This window comes from Ptychodera flava, chromosome 4, assembly GCF_041260155.1.
Source record: "Ptychodera flava strain L36383 chromosome 4, AS_Pfla_20210202, whole genome shotgun sequence".
NCBI classification, from domain to species: Eukaryota; Metazoa; Hemichordata; class Enteropneusta; family Ptychoderidae; genus Ptychodera; species Ptychodera flava.
The window spans coordinates 20887081-20913031 of NC_091931.1; the positions used below are offsets into that span (position 1 = coordinate 20887081).

The 25951-nt window shown below is 35.5% G+C and overlaps 1 protein-coding gene across 1 annotated transcript in view; it reads left to right on the top strand.

Annotated features, from left to right (window-relative positions):
• The first annotated feature begins 1789 nt into the window (after positions 1-1789).
• LOC139131157 (uncharacterized) overlaps positions 1790-25951 on the top strand; it is a 45347-nt gene continuing 21185 nt past the window's right edge. The window contains exons 1-4 of the mRNA XM_070697132.1: positions 1790-1924; positions 3447-3601; positions 4068-4137; positions 5314-5359. Of these exons, the coding sequence (XP_070553233.1) occupies positions 3460-3601; positions 4068-4137; positions 5314-5359 (258 nt within the window). The 5' untranslated portion in view covers positions 1790-1924; positions 3447-3459. The remainder of the gene's footprint in view (positions 1925-3446; positions 3602-4067; positions 4138-5313; positions 5360-25951) is intronic.

Sequence of the window (25951 nt, forward strand, 5' to 3'; positions counted from 1 at the left end):
CTGTTTTAGAGTTGGCGACTTGTTCACCATTGCCTCTTGTTTGCTAGTCTCGTTTGTGCTCGTTGAGTCTACGTATACAATCTCCACACTGCTGCTTGTCAGACTAGGGATTGACTCAGGATCTTATATATACATACCGGACACTAATACCCATTCGTTCATGAGATATTTTTCTCTTCAGACAAAGAGCTTTATACAAAAATGTTCTTTTTTTCAAAGAGAGATCGCGCATTAGATGATGACAACAATTACGCGGCTATTATCGAGAGCGCTTTTTAATGTCATGGTTTATAATATCAAACCCCACACCGAATTCGGCCAGAAGTGTTACCGTCCTGCGCAGCAATCACCATCTTATTTAAAAGAGCTTTCTGCTCCCTCTGTGGTATATGATTCTTTTGCCACTTATATCGGTGGACTAGTGGTGGAACATAGTCAGCACTGTGGCTCTATATCTGTATCTAGCCTCAAGGAATAGGTCTGACCCGAGTGAACACGCGTAGGTGTTCAGGAACTAAATAATTAGGCCCTAAGATTGAAAAATTTCGTTTGAGGAAGGTGTGTCTCGTCTGCCGTATCCAATCATTTGTTGTGGTAAATTTACCCGTTTCCACACAGTATTGTGATTAGTCAACACTCCCCAGTTGCCAAGGACAGTGATCTTAATTGGGTAGACATGAAGGCTACATGTATTTACCTTTTGGTCGGGTGCATTGTATTTTATTCCGGCGCAACAAATATCCACATAAAATTGTTCTATTTTCATGGTGATCAGAAATTCTACATAGGACCTACGATGCTTAATTTTATTATATTACATAAATCGAAACGACACCCGCTACATCCTTGCTCAAATCCATTTATGATGTATAGACCATTGGGAAATCACCGCATAAAAGTTTGTTTGAAAATTTTGCTCTATTGGACTTGAAGGTCAGTGGATACAAACCTTGGAGATACGAACTATAAAAGGATTTTGCTTGGGGGTCTCTGGCTATGTACACTACATCCTTTTGCGCTGACAAAACGGGTCCCCAGGTCAGTAGTAATTATGCGAAAAGTTGTCTGTTTTCACCGAACTTTACCCTCGCCGAAGAAAGCTTTCCAGAAATTTTACGTTAAATCATCACAACACAGTATTAGGTCTACAAGTCACAAATAAAAGGGATGCTAAATATTCAGCTTAAAAAAATCACGTTTTCCTGTCTGCAACGGAGAATAGATACCGGTAAACACGTCATGGCCGACGGTGTACAGATATTTACCAAAGTTTTTTTTTGCATTGGTGTCAAGATTTTCTCTTGACTGCGTTGGTGTTCTGTACAAATTTATGGCAAAAATTAGAGAAATGGGATAAAAAATTAGGTTGATCGATAGCGCTCTATTACTGTTGTCATGTGACAGAATCTTCTTTTAATTGACTGTCTTTGGTTTGCAGTAAAGTTGGTACAGTTTAGTGAACTTATGAAAGTGAGGTACCATAATAAGTGTTAGACGACTTTTCCGAGATTTTCTTTCATCACATCCCTGTAGTCGGCTTACAAAAGTAAAGTTAAGTAGGCCTAAACTTCAAATCAGAGCGACGGTCGTATTAAAATTACGGTTTGTGGAGGGACCGTATTTAAAAGTCAGAAAATTTGTCAGAAATCGATGATAAGTATCATAAAACTGAGAAATGTACGAAAATTTAACAAAAGAAGCTAAAGCATCGAAGACAGGTCATTAAATCACATTCGGTGGACCATTGTAAAATCTCAATCTGAATCCGATTACTTGCTGACGCTACCCTGCGTGACCTTAAATGACCTGACTTGCGTGACGTACGATGATTGTACCCTCCACATATTGAGGTCGACTTGAAATTACGTACTGCACCACAGTGTTATTTGAAATTCGCGGGAATTTCCGGTCACACAGATAATTAGTAAGTATTTGCATAGAAGTAATTGAAGCCTATAGGGAAAACTTCGTTGAAGATGATCGTACAACGAAATCATCAAGCGGAAAGTTTCAAAAAGTTCTGTGAAATGAACACGTCAAGGCCATCAGGGTATACAAACCCGCCGCGCAGAATCTACTTCTGCAACATACTTTTAGTCGATCGCATTCGATAAGAGATATAATAGTAGATACTGCACATAGCGAATATGTGTGTATTATTGGGAAGCTGTAGTTCTTCAAATTTGTCTTTTTTGAGTGTTTGCTCATTGGGATCATAAGCAAGGCGGCATGGCGCTTTGCCACTTATTTCACGGGCCAGTTACCAATGTTTGCCATTGGCATTGCTATTCATGTGCATTGCGCGATCAAGTTCAAATCCTGTATGGCTATTGATTGCTAAAGTGAATGACCAATGTTGTCATGGAAACAGCAAGGTGAAAAGCAATTAGATGAGGTTTTATTACAGAAGGTCAGTTTGTTATTACCATATCCTGAACTGTCAGTTCCCCCAGGGGTAAAAAGTTCACAAACCCCGTAAAAAACAGTGACCGGGCATTGAACCACCTCCCCTTTCAAGCAGACGTTTACGGTTTGATTTATAGTATTACGAGTGCATTGTCTTCCAAGCTTTCTCCGAATGTTGCCTGTAAATCATTGAGAAATTTGTGCATCTGATTGTTTCCCTTCACAAGGTAACAATCTAACCGATCGATTGTCCCTCAGATCCAGTCTGATTTACTCGCTCACTAACCTACTAATGAACACTTTATGTACTATAATCCTGTCCTGAATGCAACTGAGCCTATGATCCTGTTTTGAATATAAACAGTTCTGAGATGTTTTTCCCCACCTGAAACCAATAACAATGACGAAAGATGACTGTCAGCAAGACACTGTGTCAGAGTCTGAAAAAATCAGATAGCTGCATGAAGTGGAGTTCAGGAAGCTGAGGTCGGCTGGGGCATGAAATTGCATTTTACTCCATCAGACATATTCAGCAGTGTAAAGCATAGCGTGAAGTGAAGGGAAAATCAAGAAAATCCCTGCAGTGAGGATGTATGAGAATATCAACTTTTCAAGTGTGCAATATATTGGTTAAAATCAAATTGTGGTACACAATTTAAAAAAAAAAGAAAATACGGTATTATATCAAAGGAACAATTGTTAACCATACTCTCCATATAATGACAAGCTCTTATGACAAAGCAGCCAGTGAAATGATTGCTGTATTAAAACATGTGAAAGACTTTCAAATTACAAGCAAGATAGATTTGGAAGTACTCTATATCAAAGATTAAAAAATCAAAGAATTATAACATCATGATCAGGAAAATTAATGTATCATGTGGGTTTAATTCCAAGAAACAAAGGCAAGCATATGCATACATCACACACATTGTTGGAAAAATTACTATGGCAATTAGGTATACTGTATGTCTATCTTACAAAGAGCAAGCTAGCATTTTTTGTTGTTGGTAATTTGTACTTTTCCATCAACTTTACAGGTCACCACTGGAAATGTCTGAGAAAAATACCTTACCTGGATGGATGAAATGGTGGTTTGTTGCATCGGCTCTGATTCAGACGTGGGACGCCTCATTCATATGGCTAAGACCGCATTCCTTACCTGGAGGAAAACTCCACAGCCTGTGGAAACCATGTGAGTTTGTAACAATGTCTTAATTCTGCTCAAATCACAATTGTGTTGACAGAATGTCAAGGTAACGTTGTACACTAATAATTATCCTCATGTACTTCACCAACATGGCATAATCAAATTTATCATTAAATTATTGTAAGTTGTGCATTCAGAAACTTAAAGTTCACCATTTCTATCGTTATTTTCATCTTTTTTACTTTGGAATTGTTAACAATTCAAACATCCCTATAAACACTAAAGTCTGTAGCATTGACATTCCTTGGCAAAATTTTGGTATGCTTATACACATTCCATTCTGGAAAAAATAATTAAAATTTACATTTTTTTCCAGGAGTACAGGGTCAGGCACCTTTGTTGGTAATTTTTTGTGATTAAGTTACTTAAAGTTCTGCATTAAAATTATTATAGCATCCATGTGTCAGAATGTAATAATCCTTGAGTAATTCTCAATTCTTTCTTTGTCTAGATGCACTGTATATTGATATTGATTTGAGATATGGGGACTTGGACGATTCTTTTGGTTTGGCTCAAAGTCTGTAAGTATAGCAGTTAACAATGCCAGTGTCTTTGACACAGGTAACAAATCATGCAAAAATTCAAGTGATATGATTAGCATATTGATTGAACACCTCTGTAGCAACTTTGTTTTATTCACATGGTTGTTTCTAAAACCTCCAAAGATACAACAATGGTATTTTAATCATGCATAATAGATTTTATGGGACGTAATCTCTACCGTTTACAATACTTTGACCTTGTTCTGCAAAAATTCTTAGTTATTTGCAGACAAAAAACTTTGCTAAGGGTACACTAGGGTAATTTATGATCGGTAAATATGTCAGTGTAAATCTATTGTTCAGGTTAAATCATGTCAACAAAGTGATTTTTGTGATGAAAGGGACGATAGCTGTAACTTTTGATATTTTTTTGTTCCATAGATCTTCTCCCTGTTAAATATAAGTTGAATTACAAATTATTAGCACTGCTAGTACATGGCAATATGAACAGTTTATAATGTCACTTTTGACAAATGAATTTTACTGCAGTGCCCACTGACTACAATTCAGTTATCAACAACATCGCACGTCACACACATACAGACTTTGTCAACAAGTTGTGCACTCAGCATTTTATTTGATTTTGGGAGTAGAACAAGAAGTTATATTTTACAAAAAGGACTCAAAAACTAGATTAAACATCAAAGTTACAGCTGATTGGGTTTTCAATCTAGGAAGAATACAGAATGAGTCTGATTTACCTTATAAGATAAGCTCTCTTTTGTATATTTATGTATGCCAATGTGAGCTGAAATCACTCGGCCAGTGTCGTAGTACATTTTACCAGTACAGTAGAAAGATTTACTCTTAAAAAAAATTCACAAAAAAGGCCTTTCAATTTGGCAAAATAAACTTTTTGATTTCAACGTAACAGGCAGACTTTTACTCATCAGTCAGTAGATGTATGCACAACTTGACTATTTTCCTTGAAAGTGTATTCACTATTTGTATAAAACTCATTCTACAACTTCCAAAAAGACGACAATACTTCATGTGCATTGATAAGGGATAAAATCATTCTGTAATTATTTTTTAGAATCAAAGTTCAAAATCTGAACATTTGTGCTGTCGTATTCTACAAGGTGTGGTGTATATGTACATTATACTGTGCTTCATGTTGTTTGACCTTCAACCTTTGACTGTAATTCCTTTCAGGTTGAATTTTGCAGAAGTCATACTTCTTGTGGTGGCGCTAATCATGGTAAGTCTAAAGGTTTTTTAGACAACTCTACCATGTCTGAAAGTCTATGCTATTCTCATATTCATTTCATAAACACAAATAAAATGTTCTAAACATAGAGAAATAACGAAGCAAGTCATAGAGGGCGATAATGGAATACCCTTATTGTATGCTAAGTTAGGCAGAAATGACTAGTGTGACCCTCAAAGGTTTGGACGTACACAGATTTCAGGGTTCAGAATTTGTAGGAAGTTAGGCAGAATCATACTAGTTACGGGGCATCTTAGTAAAGTTAGGCAAATTAATACACAGGGCATCATTGTAAAGTTAGGCAAAGTTATACACAGGGTGTCTCAAAGTAACAGCTGTTACATTTATATCAACACCTAGCCTACTTACATTTACCCATCCATATTTTTTTCTCTTATGCAAAACATTTTCAAGAACAAACCATTTTCTTTTTCAGTGTTTAGTCTGGTTAAAAAGTTTTATCCTGAACCAGAAACACTTTGTCAAGATCTCAGTTTATTTGGAAATTTTTCAATTTGAGTTTAACCAGTCCTCCACTTTTGTGAGCCCAAATATTTTGAAATTTGAAAATGGCCATCGGAACTCTTCAAGATAAGAGCAAGTGAGGACAGACAAACAGCAGGTTTATTTGGAAAAAAAAGGGGGTAGAGGTTCAGTGTCCTTTGAAATCTCTTGGTGTATCTGACTGAAAATGAGCCAGATCTGACTCAATATAACCACATTGCACGCTGCAATCAACTGTTTAAAAACTATTTTTAGGGTGGAGGGGTATTTTTCTGGGAAGATGCTTTTATCTTGAAGGAATGGGTGCTTACATATGGCAATGACATCATTTAATCATTGGCATACTCGATAAAAATTACCAGATATATGGTAACATCAACTATCTATATATGATTATTCAAAATTTTTCCACAAAGTTAAATACACAGTATTGTTTACAGGCTGGCAACAATTATAATTATCATAATTAATATTGTTATTATTATTTTTGTAGTTGCTGTTGTTGTTATCATTATTGTATCATCATCACATAATGTTACTTTATATCAAAAAACTCTCACAGCCTTGTAATTACCATTTGATAGACAGATGTCAAGTTGGAGTAATGCAAAATTTGAAAGATTGCAGATTTATTGAAGCATAGAAACATTCACCAATTGATTGATTGATTGATTGATTACAAGAAATTACTTTTGTTGATGTAATATGTAAAATTTTTGAAATCATTTGTGAGAAAAATGTTGGAAAGACAGCATCGAGTGCTGACATTTTTTATCATAATTAGATGAAAGGATAAATATCCTTAAATATTCAGCTGCAACTATAAATCATATAGTGACTGCTTATCATATCACCATGGTAACAATCAATGTCAATGACAAAAAACCCATGCCGACACAGACAAGAATATCTAGAAATGCATATGATTGGATGAAGTCAAAATATCAGACATATTATCATCATCAGATCTGGTTACAACACATATAGCTGTTACAGATTAAATTACAATACAACCAGATCAATACTTTGAGTAAATATACCTAGTTATGCCATGGAAATTTGCCCAAGTATAAATCATGAAATTAAACATACCATACCAAGGTTATTACACAATTAGCATTCTTTAGTAATTTAGAATTTTTCAATCAAGTTTGGGAAGATAATTTTATTCCGTGTCTCAATTACATGCCAATATTGAATTTCTATAAAACTCAAGTTTCAGTAATTGGTCAGATCTGTGTTAATATTCGAGTCGTTTTGCAATCTGTCACATTATGTTTGTCCATGCCCTGTGAATGAACTCAGCCTGGAACGCAGAAAATTCTCTCCATTTGGATCAACATAATGTTTCAGAGTCCTGTTGACTTAAAATTTTAACCTGACAACCTTTATAGTTTTACCCAGCATCGACGGCACTGTGCATGGGCTGTAAAATCTAGCTGAAGAATTGCTTGTATCATAATAGACGTTAGTCAATGCTGATTTTATCAATAATATTTCCACTTGTTTTGAAAAATTTTGTTCCTAAAATAAAAACAGGGAAAAATGCCAACAAACTGGTTCATATCTTCCTGTTATTGACAATTTTTATTCAGTTTCTCTGATCCTGTACAAAAAAATTACAATCACTCTGACTCAAAATTAGATCTCGATTAGAAGTGCTGTGATGTAAGTTGAGAAATAAATAAAATGGCTGGTAGGATAAATATTGTCAAACTGGTAAGACTTAGTTTGCCTTGACTTTTTGGTTCTGAATTTCAATGTCAAGTGCTGTACTTACGGTAAGTACAAAGGTGAATTCTGCACATTTGATCCATCAAAGCAGTTTTCTTTGCCATGATAAACATCATTCAAAATGGATTATTACAATTGTAAAACCAAAACAATTTTTAATGCACACATGCAAAGAAGGAAGTAAATTTGTTCAGACAGGTTGACAAGGTCAAGTTGAGGTCATTATAATTAGACACCCACATATTAAACAGGGAGGCCTTTTTGGCGGTACAGTCACCCATAGTTGCAGCCGATTGGTCAATATTTACAGGACAGGCTGGCCTTAGTTGGGTACATTCCATGGTAACCAATGTGATGGAGGGAAAAAATCAATATCACCAAGTGTGTCCAAGTGTCATCGACGGAATAATCTTTTACCAATTGTGTATGGGATGGCCTGTGAAATATCAAGAATAAAAAAATTGATGCAAGGTTTTAATCGCTGCTTGCATAAAAAAGTAACTGAAATAATTTCCCTTTTCCCATATCCTCTCATTTCATATAAGATCATGGTAATTTTCCCGTGTGGAAAAAATATTCACATTTTCTGGAAACTGAAATGTTCCTGTGGTTAGATTTTCATGGTTTTCCAAACCTTAAATTCCTTTCAAATGAAGGATTTTCCATTTTCCAAATCCAAAAAGGTGAACACAACTTGTGTGTATATATATATATATATATATATATATATATATATATATATATATATATATATATATATATATATATGTGTGTGTATGTGTATATATATATATATATATATATATATATATATATATATATATATATATATATATATATATATATATATATATTACATTTGAATTTTGCCCCAATTTTCTGATAAAGACGTGCAAATATTTTACAAAACAGGAGAAGTTAATGTAGAGTTGGAGAATGAGTCTGTCATATTCTAAAAATTAATGAATATTTGCTGAAGATGAATTCATTTTCCAAAATTATCACCATAGCCTGTTTTGCATACATTAGATATCAGCATAAATGCATGTTTCAATGAATGCACCTCAGGGACAGATATTTGGACTCTCAAAATTTTATAATTATTTTCTGATAAAACACTTGTGGGGACCAATTCTAAAGCTTGCGGTGTTAGAAAACATTTCACCGCCTGAGTTTTTTGAAAATCGAAAATTTTCTTTTTCTCGATGAGTTAACACAGGGATGGCAGCCATTTTGAATTTCAAATATTGGTAAATCTCGGGTAATTTGTTTCTCTTGTACCAAAATTTGCATGGTGACCCCCGATTTTATGTTTGATTTTGAAAGAGAATGGTTGAAAGATTCCTTGAAAGAGAATGGTTGAAAGATTCCTTGAAAGAGAATGGTTGAAAGATTCCTTGAAAGAGAATGGTTGAAAGATTCCTTGAGGAACGTTTGAGCAAAAGTTTATATCTTTCATTTTCAAGGCGCATACTACCTTAACACTCATCATTACTTTTTTCAAACCTGGACATGTTGCAATAGGAAATGTATTGAGATCAAAAGGGCAGGAGTTTATCGGGGCATGGCCTATTAAAAGCCCCTTAATCCGAACAAGACACTATTTTTATTTTTTGCAAAGTCATCTCAATCCTTCAGTGACATTTTGTCATGTGCATGCATGCATGCATGCAGGCATGCACAGTTCAGGCAAAAAGATATCCCTTCTGCTCGTAAAATCTTGTGTAGTGTTCACTTGCTGACTGCAGTGGAAATAAATACCAAGATCAAATGCAGATACCGAGACAGATAGATAAAGCATATCACAGGAAACACAGAGGAATATTAAAAATAGAATTGCAAATAACAAAAAAATGTTTAGTATGTCCACATCACTTTATCTTCAATAAATGTGTTTTTCCAAGAAACTTGTAATTTTTTACAGATTCCTGATATGGTATCTCTACACTTTTTGGTATGATGTTGAAATTCCTGAAAAGTCAAATTAAAAGATTTTCAGAAATATCCACCCCACTCACAACGGAACCATGAGTTTACAAAAAACAACCCAACCCTGTTTATTTATAGACAGCTTTTCCTGAATGTCTGTAGTTAATCGTTCTTTTTTAAAAAATCGAAAACGTGGCAGTGTTTTAATTTTGTTCTTTTTACTATAAGCAGTATAAACATCCACAGGCTAGTCAAGATTAACCACTTTATCAGTGCTTAACCATGCATTGCCTTTGTCGGCACAGAGCCTCAAAGACTGTAATCCTCGGTACCTGTCGGACACTTCATGAAAGAAGTTGTGTTTCATTGCTTTTGTTCAGACAGCCAAAACACCCCTGTGTTCGCCTTCTCCACCATTCAGTCAGTGCTGAAAGTGTTAAATTTTTCCTTCCTTTTTCGTCGTAATCTCTCAATGGGTTTGCCTATGTAGAAAAGATGAGAGTGGCTCAGGTATCGTGCCGGATACAATTGTTGATACATCATGATTGTCTGCATTGTTGATCACTTATAGCTCCCGATACCAAAATTTAACATCTCAAAGAAATCTCGAGTTATGCTTGGCTGCTCCTCCTTTTTTTGTTTTGATTGTGATTGGAAATTACTTTCGCATGTGTGGCCGCGGTCTTTCACATTTTTTATATATACTCACCTGTGCAGTTTGAATTCCCTCAGAGAGTAAATAAACAGGTTGTGTATTTACAGAAAGTTACAAAAAAGTAATTACTCTAGCCGTTCCGGGGAGCTCATTACTGGATTCTGAATGCACTGCCCGGTGGCAAATTTTGTGGACACAAGGGTTTACCATGCAGCTATATGCAGGCTTATCACTCAAAACATACACATCTGACATACTTGGTATTGATTACCCTGTTTTAACATTCCTAGTCAGCTGGCACACAAACTTATTATATAAACTCCATCTATTGAGGAGCTATAGTCAAGAATTTGCTATTGGTCATTGCCCTTCATGGAGTGTATATCCTCAACCTCTTGTGGTCGCATACAGGGGGCTTTTCATACAGAGGTGAATTTAGTGCAGGTTCTCACCTGCTCAGCAAACAAAATGTTGCACAGGTAACTGACATCTGTTTTTCCCTTTCACGATTTGTTATCTGTGACATCATTAAAAATCTGCGGCTGCCCATTAAATTGTTCCAAGTCCTGAGGAAAAAATATTTTGAGTCATAAAAGTTGTGTGATTTCACAAAAACTTAATTGCGCATAAATTTTCATCATGTTATCATCACAACTAGCACATTGTAGACTGAATCCAGGTGTGCAACGTAGTTCCAGGGTTTTGTTTTTTGAAGGGACTGTTGGTTCGTTAATACACTTCTGTCACTTGGGTTACAAAATATACAACATACTTTGCAAACAAGCAAGGCTGTTTAAATGCAGACATCTATAAGTTGAACCAGAAGAAATTTAATATTCCTATATTTCAAAACCGATATACTCGATAAAGAGTAGTAAACACAATCGTCCTGTTACATCAAATATTGAAACTATTGGTAAATACAGTAAAAAAGTATATACAAGGTGTTAATTGCTCTTATCAGAAAGCTAAATACTCAGTGTTATCACTATACATCAATCATGTAGGCTTATAACATTATATGGGCACACAGGTGATTGCCCTGTCTGTGGGTTGAAAATACTAATAAATTACTGCTTGGAGGTGTGAGTCTCAAAATATTGATTTTGAGATAGTCCATGGAATAAACATACAGTTTATACCAGCCGGAAGAAATCTGATTTTAGGTTTGATATGGCTCAAGATTTGTAAGTAACCTTCAAGTGCAGGTCTCTGTGCGCAGGCTTTGGAAAGACTCTGAGCTCAGTTCTGATTGGTTCGACTGGACTGGTGCATTCTGGGATGGACGACATCGCTGTCGCAAGAGATGGGCATGCAGACACAACCTTGGCTATAGTGTTGTACTTGCCCTTTGCATTTTGAATTCAATTTTCCCTTTGTGAATGAAGAAAGACTGCATTAACAACTGGGCGTTGCTACGGTCTCAGAGTAACACTCATGTATTCAAGATCGATACAGACCAATTGACCATTGTACTGCTTGCCTGTGTCCATTGTAGTTGTTCATCCATTCGATTGTAATCGATGACGTGGGTACAAAATATTGGTTTTTGTTCAATGATAATGTCTGACTTAGTCAACAGAACATTAAAGTTAAACTTACAGCGATAAAATCATAAAAAAGGTCATACACACACTGTTTTCTTATGGCATATTGTATTCCCCCTGTAAAACAATAAAGCAATTGTCTCAGCATTATACATGGAAATCATGAATATCTGTCCCTACTGAATTTCAATGGCTGTAAATGCTGATTTAATCAGTGAGTGAGGGTCACAGAAAACTATCCTTTTCAATCCCTTTTCATCCCATTCTCCTTGTAACGGTCCATCTCTACACCTTGTAATTCCAGTGATGAAAAGGTTTAAGATTAATAAACATGTCACCTCAGAATTGAAAAGTTGTAAACTTTTTTGCTGAAAACATTTCTCAAGGAAACTTTGTTAAACTATTCTCTTTCGTGAACTATTATAAAAAAATCAGGGATTGCTGTGCAACTTTTGATTCCAGAGAAACAAATTATCTAATATTATCAGAATTTGAAATTGTTCTGAAAAAAAATGTACTGCGTGGAATGTCACAAGATGCGTGAACTGATTAAACAACTTAAAGCTTTAATATATAGTCAGTAGCTTAGTGTAGAAGAAGGGAACTTGCTTTTAAAAGTGTAAAAGGTTATATCATGGGATTATTTAAGACTACTGTGTTTGAACAGTGTATCTGGGGATGAATCATTAAACAATTAGCTGTATAAAATGAATCATCACTTGCAGGCACGGCACAGTTAAAGTTAATTGGCAGGCAGCTGAGTTGACAACAGTTTAATAGCAAGTCTTTAGGAACAATTTGATTGACAAATCTATATGTACTTGATATTATTGTTCATGATGGTAAATATCAGAATATGAAAATAGCATGTTATGATCAGGAAATAATCTATGATGCAGTTGTGAAATCTTTTTCAGAACTTGACGTACAGGAATTGATTGTTGGCTTGCAGAAAAAAAAACTGTGGTATGCAACATTAATACTGAATAATGTCTTTCTAAATTCACAAATATGCAATCAAGCTTTAGTCGGTGCCATCAGAATCCTTGGAGACAGTTACAAGTAAATTGTACAAACTTGACCTAAAATTCAGGCCCCCAGTAAAAGCTAGTACCAAATTTGAAAGAAATGTGATCAGTATAATGATTTAACTGAGTGCAACTATAACTGAATCACAGGTTGAGAAATATGCTCCCAGCACTCATCACAATCTGAACAAATCCATTATTAAGTGGAGTATAAGCTTTCTTTTCCTTGAAATGTATTTGCTTAAGCTGAAACAATTATCCATATTTCAGAGAGTAGATTTTTTGAGTAATTTATTTCCATATCAGGAAATTCCATCGGTGAAAAATCATGATTTTCCACATCTTGGAATTTGTAAATACTATTAAACTTTCTAATGCGATTTTATCTTTGTATGTACTGCTTAGTATGCAATTTCAATGATTTCCATTGTAAAGCTCTGTTATAGCTGTCTTTGAGTAAAATCTCTTCTAACTAAAGTGAACTAAAAGTCTTTGAATGCATGATTGAACAGAAATAGTGCCTCCGGTGATATCTCCTTTATCAAGAAGGAATTAAAAGCTTCCCAAAATGTACAATTGACTTGAAAAGGCTAAAGTTAAAACAAATAATCTTCACTGATGATTAGGCAGGAACAAAAGTGTTTGTTAAATTGAAGAGTTTCTCAGTGTAGGATGTCACAGAGTAGGCTTTGTATAAGCTTGCCTAGAGAAGTGCTAGATATGGATAATTGGTAAACTTTGATTTTTTTGCAGCTGCCATTTTAATCGTCGAAATTTCCATCCTATATTTTGTTTTTAATACATATGTGTGTGCAGAAATTCACTTTGATTTCGGACGACTTAATTGGACACTATGACCCAAGTCCATGCATGTACTTATAGTACCTGTATGGAAATTTTTGGTGGGAAAAAGTCAAGCCGAGACCACGCGGCCGGTTAAGTGAAGCACAGACTAGATCACCGACAATGAGGGAAATCGATAAATCTTAAGAGAAAGTCTCGGCGTGAAAGACCAAACAGATAAAGACAGTCCCGAAGAAAAACTGGTTCAATTGATTTTTGGACTAGATTAATGAATGCATGAATGCTTACCAATGAAGAGAGACTAGAGTTTTCTAATTAAGGTATTCAACCTATCCCACAAAACAGTGGAGTAAATATCAACATAAGCCGGCCGTCATTGTCTGTCTGTTGCCATCTTTAACATGCGTCTTCTTTTCTTCTAATTGTGTCTGGTCTGTGGCTATTGTCAAGGATGGTTTCTCTGTTGGTTTTCTTAGATGGGGACGGGGGAGTTGGAAAATCCAAGGGCTCTGCAAATTTTAAGGAAAAGAAAAGGACAAAAAGAGAGTCTGGGAGACACAAAGATGTGACAGACACCTGTAAGGAATGGATGTTACTGTGTCATTGATGGAACTCAAATGAAGTGACACTGCGGTGTCTAAAAGCAGAATACAACTGTCTCAGTTTTAATCCAGACTTTGGTTCGCACTCACAAATGGCAGAACAATGATAAAATCCTGCATTCGCAATAACATACTCTTTCCTCAATGACTCAATTACAATGGGGGTATAGCATTTATAATCCAACAGCATACCCAGCTCACAAATCAATGGCACACATGCACCCTCAGATAATTTTTTTGTGCAATATAGCTGATGTGTGTATTTGTAATTTGAAGTCAAGACAAATTCTTCGACAATTCTTTGAAATTTGTAGAGATTCTTTCTGTCTACAAAACTTTTGTACTTCCTCAACCATTTCATCAGTAATTGTCAAGAGAATAGCTTAATTGACCCATGCTGTTAGGCAATAGGTTATTTATATGTGAAATGAAAGATTTGCCTTGAACTGACAGAAATGCTATGTGTTTTCAAGTGCTGTAAGTGAGCATAGGAATCTCTAGATTGAATTGTAAATATAGACAAAGGGAGCATAATATGTCACCAAGCCAAAGACATGTCAGAACCAGACTTCCTCCTTGGTCAACCAGACCAATCGGAGAAACCCTTACAATTCCCAGTCATATTCTGGAATTGTGAGCGCAACAAGCAGTCAGCACATGTTCTTTGTAGACTTACAGACAGTTCAAAGAAAGTTGACAGCAAACAAGCTGGTTATATAATGACAAAGCCTTATTACCAGATAAGATTAAACTGTCTGAAGTGAACTGTTTTCCCATAAGCCACTGCAGTCCCCAAGGCACGTGGAAGTCCATGTGCAAATTTTGTTCTCGTTTATAATTGTTCCCGCCAAAACTAGAGTTCAAAATTTTTGTGGTTTGCAAATTTTTTCAGAAAAGTTAAAAATTATGTCTGTTAGTATGGAAATATACATCTTTTGCATATGCATCAGTAGGCTGCAATCTAGAAATATGCTTTATGACTTTTTGGAGGCTGTTGTATGCGTAAAAATAATGCAAGCTACTTAAAAGAAAATGCTGACAAAAGCATAGGAAGCATGGCATAATTTAAAGTTGATGATTTCAATTCTGAAAGAAAACACTTTGTTTGAAGAATTGAGTGGCGTGAAGTTGGTCTGATTGATGTAATATTGTTTAAAAATGAATTTAACATCCCCAGGGAACAGGGTTGGGAGAACAATATATCTGTTATCCATACATCATCAAGTGCTCAAGACTGCACATGTTGAAACCGTCCACCGACCACTTGATTCATGCTATGGTCTGTACAAGAGGTTTTGCTGTAATCAAATGACTGTACTAAGAGTCCAGGACATGGCTATAGCATTGCAGGCACATACGCATTGAATACATTGTTTTCAAGATTCTTTAGAAAGTTTAGCGGTTCTTTCTCTTTTCAACAGCTATATTCTGACACAGTCAGCCCTTTTGATAGGGGTCCTGAAAAGCTACATCACCTGGCGACTCTGAAACCAGAAATTTTTATGAATGACATCATTGTGCGCCGGAAAACTGAGATCCAGTGTAAACTGCCTCGGTGCTTGTAATGAGGAAGGATAAGTTGTCAAAATGTGAGCTGGGTGAGGTCTTTTTATACAATAAAGCAGTACATGAGCAGCCATTATACAGTGAATTTACCTGATATTACTCTCTGAATGCAGTTTCAGTACGAAAAAAACTACCAATCTTCAGGGTTAGCCACTGCCCTGAAATATATGCTGATTGCTACCTTCATCATTCACAGCAAAAATTAACTCTTCTTTTTCAGGGAGCGCGAGTCTATTTAAAGTCTATAGAAAGTCTATGTAAAGTCTATTTTCAATTTATAGAAAGTAGAGTGTAGCGAATTTTCCCCTGTAATTGTATTAGGCGGTTCTTTCTTTTCTAAATGATTTGAGATCTGTTCCACTTTTATGAGTTTTTATGTATAAAATTTTTTTAACATTACAAATTTAAAAATAATCAGTGGGCAGGGAAAAAAGTCAATTTTTATATAGAGTGGGTAGTGGGATGAAAATTCAGTTTTTACTGTGGGCATCAGGGAGATCATTTCTGGCAGTGCATGGGTTCTTTTGAACTGAGTCAGGTGACTTTAAACTGAACATGGATGTACTATATACCCTCATCCTCGCATCAAATGAACGCATAGTAGGGTGATTGACAAATAGTTGCATCAATGAAACATACAAGTCAGAATGCATCTGCTAGACAGAAGGGAACTGTAAGTACTAGGAAGAGGGAAATGGTAAGCTTAAAACTGTTGTGGAGAGTGGGCAGTTGCTGGAGGGCAGTGGGTACTTATAATTCAATGGGGACAATGTTTTCACACATGCTTGGGGAGGGCAGATACAAACAGCTTCACTTTCCCCTCAAAATTATACAGTTAAGGTCAAAAATATGTAAAATCAGTCTTTCAGCTCACGAATTGTGTGATGATTTTGTGAAATTGACTGAATAAACCCATTGGCTGCACCCAAATCAGGGAGCTTTTATCAAGCAGGTATCTAACTCTAGCTGAGGTGGGATTTATATGTACTAGCTATCTTCAATCTTTCTTTATCTATTTGAAAAGGAGAATTCACACTGATATTGTAGGCCATGGGTGACAACCACTTAAATAACTTGCTTTTGGCCGATCAATCGCAAGCATTGACCATTTCAATGCCATTTGATCCATCCCCAGCAATCTCTGTTTGACCGGTATCTATATCCCATCTCTGTTTGGTCGGTATCTATATCCCATCTCTGTTATTTTGGATATCTTATCCTCATCCAGACTGTGTTTGCAATTATACAGCCATTAGGAAGAAATCAATGGCAGATCATGATCTGTTTGACCATGGTGGCAGCTTGCCAATTTCAGTCAATTACACCTTAAAACCCTTCTGTCCTCAGATTGACCCTTGGGCAGTCAGATCAATCTGTACAACTAACCAGAATGATATTCAAAACTTTCTGTAAAATGACATTTCTTTAAAAATCTCTGACCTGTACACTCAGGATGAAAAGTTATGAAAAAGTTAAATTACCTAACAGATTGAAAATTCTATTTTCGGTGAAAGAAGTGTCACTTCACTTACAAAGAAAGATGTAACCCATGCCAGTCAGTTATTAATTTGGTTACAGTCCTGATTTTTCAAAATGTGTTTTACTCTCACAAAGCCTTAATTACTGTCTGCAGCCCAGAATGACAGCTTATAAGTTTCTGGCAGATCTGCACAGAGTCTAAGTCCAGAATCTGATCTGGTGTATACTTTCAGGTTGCAGAATGCCAAATCAACAGGCTAGATTTTAGACTTTATGGTAAGCACTTGCAGGTCAAAATCAGAGCTGTGCCAGTCGAGGGTAGAATTACAGGTTTGATAATTATCAATACAGATTCTCTTTAAACCAGATCAAATCCCTCTGTTAACTGGATGGATAAAGTTCAGCGTTATACCTCTGTACGCCGGACTGAAAACCCAGGAAAAACTTTGTTAGCCTGAGTTATCTGATAGCTTATCACATTCAACAATAGCATTAAGTTCATTGCCTTCAGTCAAATAATCCCACCGCAAAACGAGAATGACATTGAAACCACTTGTCCATCAGACTGAATCAAGGAGCTCTGATTGAGTTTTACAAGCTCCACTTCGTCCAAGCATTGCACTTAAAGACGGACACTTAAGCGCTGTGATTGAAGAAGGACCTTCGGTGTAATGACACTTAAAAGGCAGCAAACTCACTTGGGAAAAACAAATCAGGGATACAGCCAAGTCCTCGGCACAATGGGCGCAGACAGATGTCTTTTACCAGTGTGTCAGTTCTTCAATATCTAAATAGCGGGGTTTGACAGGGGGACCTTGTTGCAAATGTTGACATTTTATGGACCAGGGTCGGAAAAAAAACCATCGGAACAAGCAGCCCATTGTCATCAAAAGTAGGTATGCTGTTCTCGTAATGATTGAAAGTTGAATGACATGTTCACAGCAGCTGAGACTGAGTCATTGCTGATAAGGGGGAAGAGGGGAGGGAGGAGATAACAGAGGGGGGCTGCAATGTTGATTTACCTCTATTGATTTTTGACGATGAACTCAATCAGAAAGTAACCTTGCTTTTATTTGAAGTTATCCTGAGCAAATATTTTCCCTTGATCTGCAAAGAAAAAAACTTTGTTGATCAAAATTTTCTGACTCTTCCCAGGTTGTCTGATACCGTATTAAAGAGGGTTTCAAAGCAGTCTGCTACGTGTGCGTCTGTGTATGAGTTTGACTGTCTCAAATATTTGATTGACGTTGTAGTTTGCTCAACCTCTACTTCATATGGCATTAACCCCAATTACTGTGTGTGTACAGTAAACTGTCCTGTCTACTTAGAGCATGCATGTGGCTAGCCAAAACATCTTCAGATTCACCCCTACAGTACAGTGTCACTTCTCAAAACAGTGAAATCTCCCCCGCAGCTACCACCCAGCTGTTTCTATGCTGAAATTGCAAAATTTTTTCATTTTTCTTTCGACTACCACACACAAATGGTAGACTTACTCTTGTCACCAATAGGAATTCATGTGGCATGTCATCATCATATTTAATTGAGTGGAAATTGAAGGGGTATTTTGCTCAAAATTTTATTCTACCTCGAATGAGAAGATATCATTGGATCAAAATTTTGGTATAAAAAACTAATGGAATTGTTAACAATATATATCTGTGAACTCTTCATGTTTCAGCGTGCTTTCAGATTATATCAATATTTAAATCTGTATGATACAGATATTTACCCTGCAGACCTAGAAGGAAGAAACCACATGTACATTTACAACTCTGTCACCATTACAACCAATTGCCACTTCTACTGCAGTGTACCTTAAAAAATAATTTGTTCTGGTTCATGTTCATCAGGATCATGCACTCAGTTTGAGGTTGGATCCACAGACTGGGATTGTCAATAAGGATCAGCTAGGGTATATACTGTATCTAGAAAAAAGGTGATTTATATACTGCAAAAACAACATTCTGCAAGTCTCAAATAACACCAATAGGTAGAGCTGGGATTATAGCGCATCAAAACCAAATTCTCTTCAAAGGAGCAGCTCCCTGTATAGCTGTGTTTTCAAATTTGATTGTTCTAATCTAATCTTTCATCAGGAGTAAAACTTTTAACAGGAAATTGCCCCTATCATATGTTTAGCATCAGAGTGCCAAAAACTTGGCAATGTCAACATTTACCTTTTCAACATACAAACAATGTCTGGTTGTTGAACAGAGAGACTTTTTTTCCTCTACATGTTGAACATAACATCTATATTTTTACTTAATTAGAACAATATGATGCACGTCACAGATCTTTGTCTGTCTGTCTGCTGTCTGTCTCTGTCTGTCTCTCTCAAAGCTGAAAATTCTCTCAGTTTCGGTCATTATCGCTTGTATTTGGCATATTATCAGATTCGTCTGATTAATCCAGTTTAATACACCAACAATGGCAAATAATTATGTTTACATAACCGAGTTTTGTTACAACAGGTAATCCTGTACATACATGGCAAACATCCAACTGTTTCCGCCACCAATGTTTGCGATTCTCAAAAACTTGAAGACCGGACATTTGATTTGACTACTGGGAGTGTCTTTTGTGTTTAAGTCGGTGTTAAACCGTCATTAACCTCCGATTTTATAATTTTAGAAATTCAGGCATTTCAATCGTCGGTGCCTGGTTACTGGTTCAATCATCATTATGTCACCTGAATGCTTTTTTAACATGCATCATAGACAATTTCTATTTTGAGCAGTCGTAAATCATACTCCCTGGTAAAGCTAAACATAACACTTGACAGGTGAGAGATTAACAACACATGACAACCATGAAATTTGCACCAGGGGTTAAATTTATGTCAACGGTTGAAATGAAAAGGAACAAATAGTTGCTACATTTACTCCAGCAACCGTATCGTTCTTTTCTTCCCAATAGTATGTTAGAACTTAATGATAATTTAGTAGATTGCAATTATACTAATTTTTACCCATTTATTTGGATGAATTCCTCAAAAGCGTAAAATTTTGATAGCTTCAATTGTTCAGACCACAAAGCCTGAATTTAAAACACCACCTTTGGGACGATAACTTGTTGTTGATAGCCACTGAACAAAATGTGTTTAGAAAAGTTGGTACTGTATTTTCTGTACAGCGCTCTTTGTGGGGCTGAATGCAAATACTATTCCATTGGTATGGGTTAATACACATTTTATAGACCAGAGACTGTTAATTTGACCAGCAAAATAATTTCAGAATTTATTTTCAGAATTTTTCATATTATCAGAATGTATTAAATCTATGTATAGCAGTGCAGATTTGCATTTGTAAAATGTCAGCTTTGAATTGTAATGAATATGTAACAAGTTGATGATAACAGAAATAGCAAAAGTTCAAAGGTCATTTTCCTGCCATTATTTTTGCCCACTAAAGTCACTGTTATGAGCATATTTTTTAACTTGTCGACAAATTACCCAGTCATTCAATACTGATTACAAAAATATTAATTGATGTGCCATCTGTTGGTTAATATAGATGCTATTAAACAATGCAGGCACTGTCAGACATATGTATTTTGAAATGCCATGTTTACTGCATAATGTGGTCACAATCCCATTCCTGTCCCATGTACAAACCTGTGACTTTGGGTCAAATTAACTGTTGCACACATATTGGCCTGTAATTTTTTATGTCTTTTTATGTCAAATACTTTTATTCTGCTGGTTAGAGTTTCTCTTACTTTAAAAATCACAAATGCCCAGTGTACAGCTTTCCAACACACAATTACACATACAATGCAGCCTGTCAGTGATGTACAATTTTATTAGTAGTCCTGACTGGAATTTATTTGTCAAGAATAGCATATTGCATCTTGTGCAAAAAGTCTTGTGTCAATGAATTTTATTCAAATGTAAATGCAATTGTTTCTGAGAAAAACATTGTGGAAATTTTGTCAAAAATAACAGCTAATAGCCCACTAATATGGATGCCTGTACAACTTCTCCTCTTCTCCCCCTCCCCCAAAAAAACATAATTCAGTATTTTTGGTTATGCCAAATTTCAAATTAACTTGCAACATTCTCGACTTAACCATGACAGCTAAACCAAATGCAACTTTTAAAATGCCAAAAAAAATAAATAAAAGCAGTTAATTAACAAAACAGATACTGCATAGCAGCGTTGGTTAAATAAATCTTTATTCAAGTCACTATAAATGTTTAACAGTTTATTTGATCTTGCACCATTTATGTAATGGAAGGCAAGGCATTCATCAAATTGATGTGAAACAGCACCAGTCGACTAGCAATATATGTCACTGTATTTTCACAAGATATGATTTTGACTGTAGACAAGATGTTAATGATTTACACACTCAGACCACTTGACTCAGAGTGAGATAGACAACATATCCTGACGGGGACACAACAGAACCAAGATTATCATCTTTCTTCATCCAAATGGTGTGATTTTTTTTCGTGACTGAGCATGGATTGGTCAGTTATATTTACACTAGCATCCTGCAGGACTACCTTTCAGTGACTGAATTTCAAATTTGATACTGTATATACTAGACCTACTGTGGATCTGTTTGTTTTTGGTAAACACCACAGTGAGCACTGTAAAATAATTGACAGCCCCTATTGAAGAATGTACTCTCCATTGGTGTGGCCCAGGTCCATATTGCATGCCATTATACACACAATGTAAAATTATCCCTCTTCTGTTGCTTAGAACAATAACTAAACTGTGTGTGGTATTTAAAGTCAAGCTTGCAGCATCATGCTAACTACTGTTTCAAACTTCCACCAGTTTAATATTGAGATATACACCCCTGGCTGTGTTGTCGAGTTTTTGCTTTATGTTTGAACCCCGGGTTTGAACATGGCAGAAGGCATGCTGTATGGCCGGGGCGCTCTTTTGTCAACTTTCAGTTCTGAGCCAGGATGAAAATTTCTGGTATGTTCTACATTCTTGGGAGCTAAAAAAAGACAAGATGGAAGACTTCAATGAAATTTCCAAAGCTTGAAAAAAGAATGTCTTGATTGTTTTAGCAGCTGATCATGTTTATGGGACGTGTGGCTCAGCTTAGTATCTGTTTAATCTGATTGGTTTAACCCTGAGCGCCAAAGTCAATTTTTGTTCCCTTTATAAATATACCCCAGTCAGTTTTTTTTCCAGAATTTTCCCAAAATTTTGATAAAAATCTGTAGCCAATGAAATCTGATCTCCATTTGGTCCAAAATTATCAAATGAGTTACAGAAAAATTCATAAAAATTGCTAAAATGTATGTTGCACTAAAATTTTGGTGGGAAAAATTAAAGCACTCAAAGGGTTAAAGTGCCAGTAGCTGTATCCTTTGACATTTTTTTCTATTTGTGTTTTGTATGTCAACTATAGTTTCTTAATCTACACCCCAAAGCATATTGAAATTCACATTCATATTCATCTTGTTAACTCTGTATTTGTATACACTGCATTGATTGTTGTTGTTGATGTGTGAAGTCTGCTTGAGACTAGAACTCAAATGTCAACAATAACAGTGCAATTCTACATGATTGTACAGATGCTGCGAGACACTAGGTGGGTGTTTCAACATGCTTTGGGGAGTAAAACAAGAACTTGGTGTTGAAATATAAAACAGGTATGGTAGTGTAAATATATCATCAAATTTACAGCTAACTGGCTCTTCTAACTGTAGATATATGCCTCTCTATTAGCTGCTAATGAGTTTGTTATTGTATGACAAACAATATTATTATGTAGTTCAGGTTTTTAACCTTGCATCGACCACACCCAGTACAAAAATACAAAATGGGTCTGGAACAATATGAATATTGATAACCAAATGCCATCAGCAATTCAGAATTATAAATATGCCATATTTTAATCGGCACATGCATGATCCACACGTGATGTTCAGTGCTAATCTGCAATATTTCTGTTTTATTAGCCTGCCATCAAATTATAACAACATGATTTTTCCAAAGTGTATTGTAACTTTAGAGATCCTTAATAGAGCCCTATATCCAAACAATTGCTGCTGACATTTTTATGTTTTTTTTATGTCACAGAATCACTTGATTATTAGTCAAATTAAAACATTTTGTTCCTTATTTGCATGATGTGTTTCTTTAAATAAAGGGAAAACACCTATGAAACTATTTGGTAAATTCTTTTATTTTGATTGCAATTCAGTCGACAGCTTAAAAGTAGCAAGTTGTTATCACCATTTGTGTATGCTATGTATGGGCATGATTGGGGGGAAAAGAAATAGACATTTTTTTTCATAGAGAGAACAAAAATAATGGAAGATACATCAAAAAGTTGCCGCTAATGGAGTTTTAAAAGATTCTCTGGTCATTTGGAATTCTATTTGACCAATGCCCTGAAACCATCACCATAATCCATACAGTTCCATTACCAATATATCTAATACATCAGTTTTGATGCACCATCCATAGCTTACGTCAGTCTGATGATGTTTTAATGGACAATGTCTGCTACAGTGCAGAAGTGCTTCCTGAAAGGACAGAACGAAACCACCGCGTGATTTATTGAATGTCGCTTGTTTAAAAAGGATGTGTTTCATTGTGGCTTTTATGTAATTTTCAGTCCACACTTCTGGGAATTCTAACCATGTCAATATAAGCTTGATTTATGGGTCGTTGATATGATACACAGTGTATAGGTGCAGCAGTCAGTATGGCTGCTGGCTCAGCCAATGCGTCTACTGTTTGTCTGTCTTTTAACCTGTGGCAGATTACAGTAAGAGATATTACAGATGAAAGAAAAACATAATTGCTATTCCAAATAAGTCAGTGAAAAGGTCTTAGATCGGAATGGTGTTTCCTTTAAAAAAAAGGATGATTTCAGTTGAAGATCCTGCCTCAACTGTTGAATTGAAAATTGCACTATTAACATACGCAATGTTCTTTTAATGGTAACTAGTGTAGGCCTTAAAAATGACAGTTTTGAACTTATCCCAAAAAATATTTTGTTCACAAAAACAAAATTATACATCTCTGACATGGTTAATAAAATAATCAGAGGTCATCACTCAAAATTTTGGACTGCAAAAGCAGATTTCCTGAAATTTTAATACAGCTACATGAAATTCAAAATGGCTGTTGCTGTAAGTTTTGATGAGTTTTTCACTATTATTGTTTTTTTAATTTCAACTACAGTTTCTTGTTCTACTCACCAATGCATGTTGAGATATACAGTGTTGAGCTTGTCAACTCAGCCTGTACATGTGTAGACTGCATTGTATTGTTTAAAGTTGAATTCTGGTCTTAAGTACAATTCAAATTTAAACTATAACAGTGCATTTTACATGTATAGGCGCTGTGTTGACTGACTGAATAGAGGGTGCTTTAACATTCTTTGGGGAGTAGAACAAGAACTTGCAATTGACACACAAAATAAAAATGGTGGAGAAAATCATCAAAAGTTACAGCTACTGGTCCTTTAAGTGGACAAAGGGAAATATTGAAGCATCAAACTTTGAAAAAAAAAACAGACACTATTAGTTATCTGTACAGATTTGAAAATGAATCCATCACAGCTGCAGGCAAGCATAGATTAGTAAGATATTGTGCGTTCAATTTAATAGCTGTCCAAGACTTATTATCTGCCTTAATTTGACTTAGATTTCTCTACCGATACAGTTTCTGTAGTGAAAGTAGATGTATATGTAATGAAAATATGATACTTTGGGGAGAATGAGTCTTGGGGACAGATATTCTGACTCACATTTTTACAATACTTTGTTTGGTCTTTTACTTGTGAAGGCTCATTTTGAAGCTCATGGAGTAAAAGTTATCACTTGCTTTTTTTTTTTTTTTTTTTTTTTTTTTTTTTTTTTTTGAAAATTGAAAAATTTTTTCCCAAAGAGGTAACACAGGTATGGTAGCCATTTTGGATTTCAAGTTTCAGAGTAAATGCTAGAGAATAAAGTAATCAAGAAAATGCAGGCAAAATTTTGCAAGTTTCCATATATTTACTGACAATCCCTCTATATTTTGCTGTGAATTTGCACAGTGATCCCCAATTTTTGTCCTTCATTTTGAAAGAGAATGGTTGAAAGTGTACTTGAAGAAAGTTTGAGCAAAAGTTTAAATCCTTCAGTTTGGAGGTGCAGACTAATGGTTTTTACATTTTATCACGTTTCCATGGTGAGGTAAACAGGTATCTAAAATCATACCAGTTATTACAAAAATTCAAGGTTTCCTTTCCCGTTATTTGAATATCTTTCCATTGTTTACTCAACATCAAGACATGAAGCATTTTTTGTGGAACAGCACTTCCTGTATTAATTCATCATTTACAATAATAGTAGGATTATAGCTGATACCCATTGTCAAATTATAACTTTACCATTCACTGTTATGATCCATAGAATTTTGCTCTCAATGATTTACAGTAACTAGCTCTCCTTGCAAATTAACTTTGTTTCAATTACTTACCAACTTTTGAAATCTTTAGCTGTACTGTTTCATCCTGCTAAAGTCCAACTTATCCACTGAAAACAAAGCAGATTCTACCGTAGATTAATCATTAAAAGGTTTCTTTGCGATGAGCAGGTGAGGCCTATCAATTAAAATAGTTGCAGAATACCAGTTTTGTTTCATTCGTCAATAGTGTCTTATTTTAACCGCAAAACTACAATAGATCTCTTCCGGCAGACTTGGCAGGGCACCCATTCAAATGTTAATTAGCGAAATGAAATTGATTTTCTCCGATGTGACTTTCGA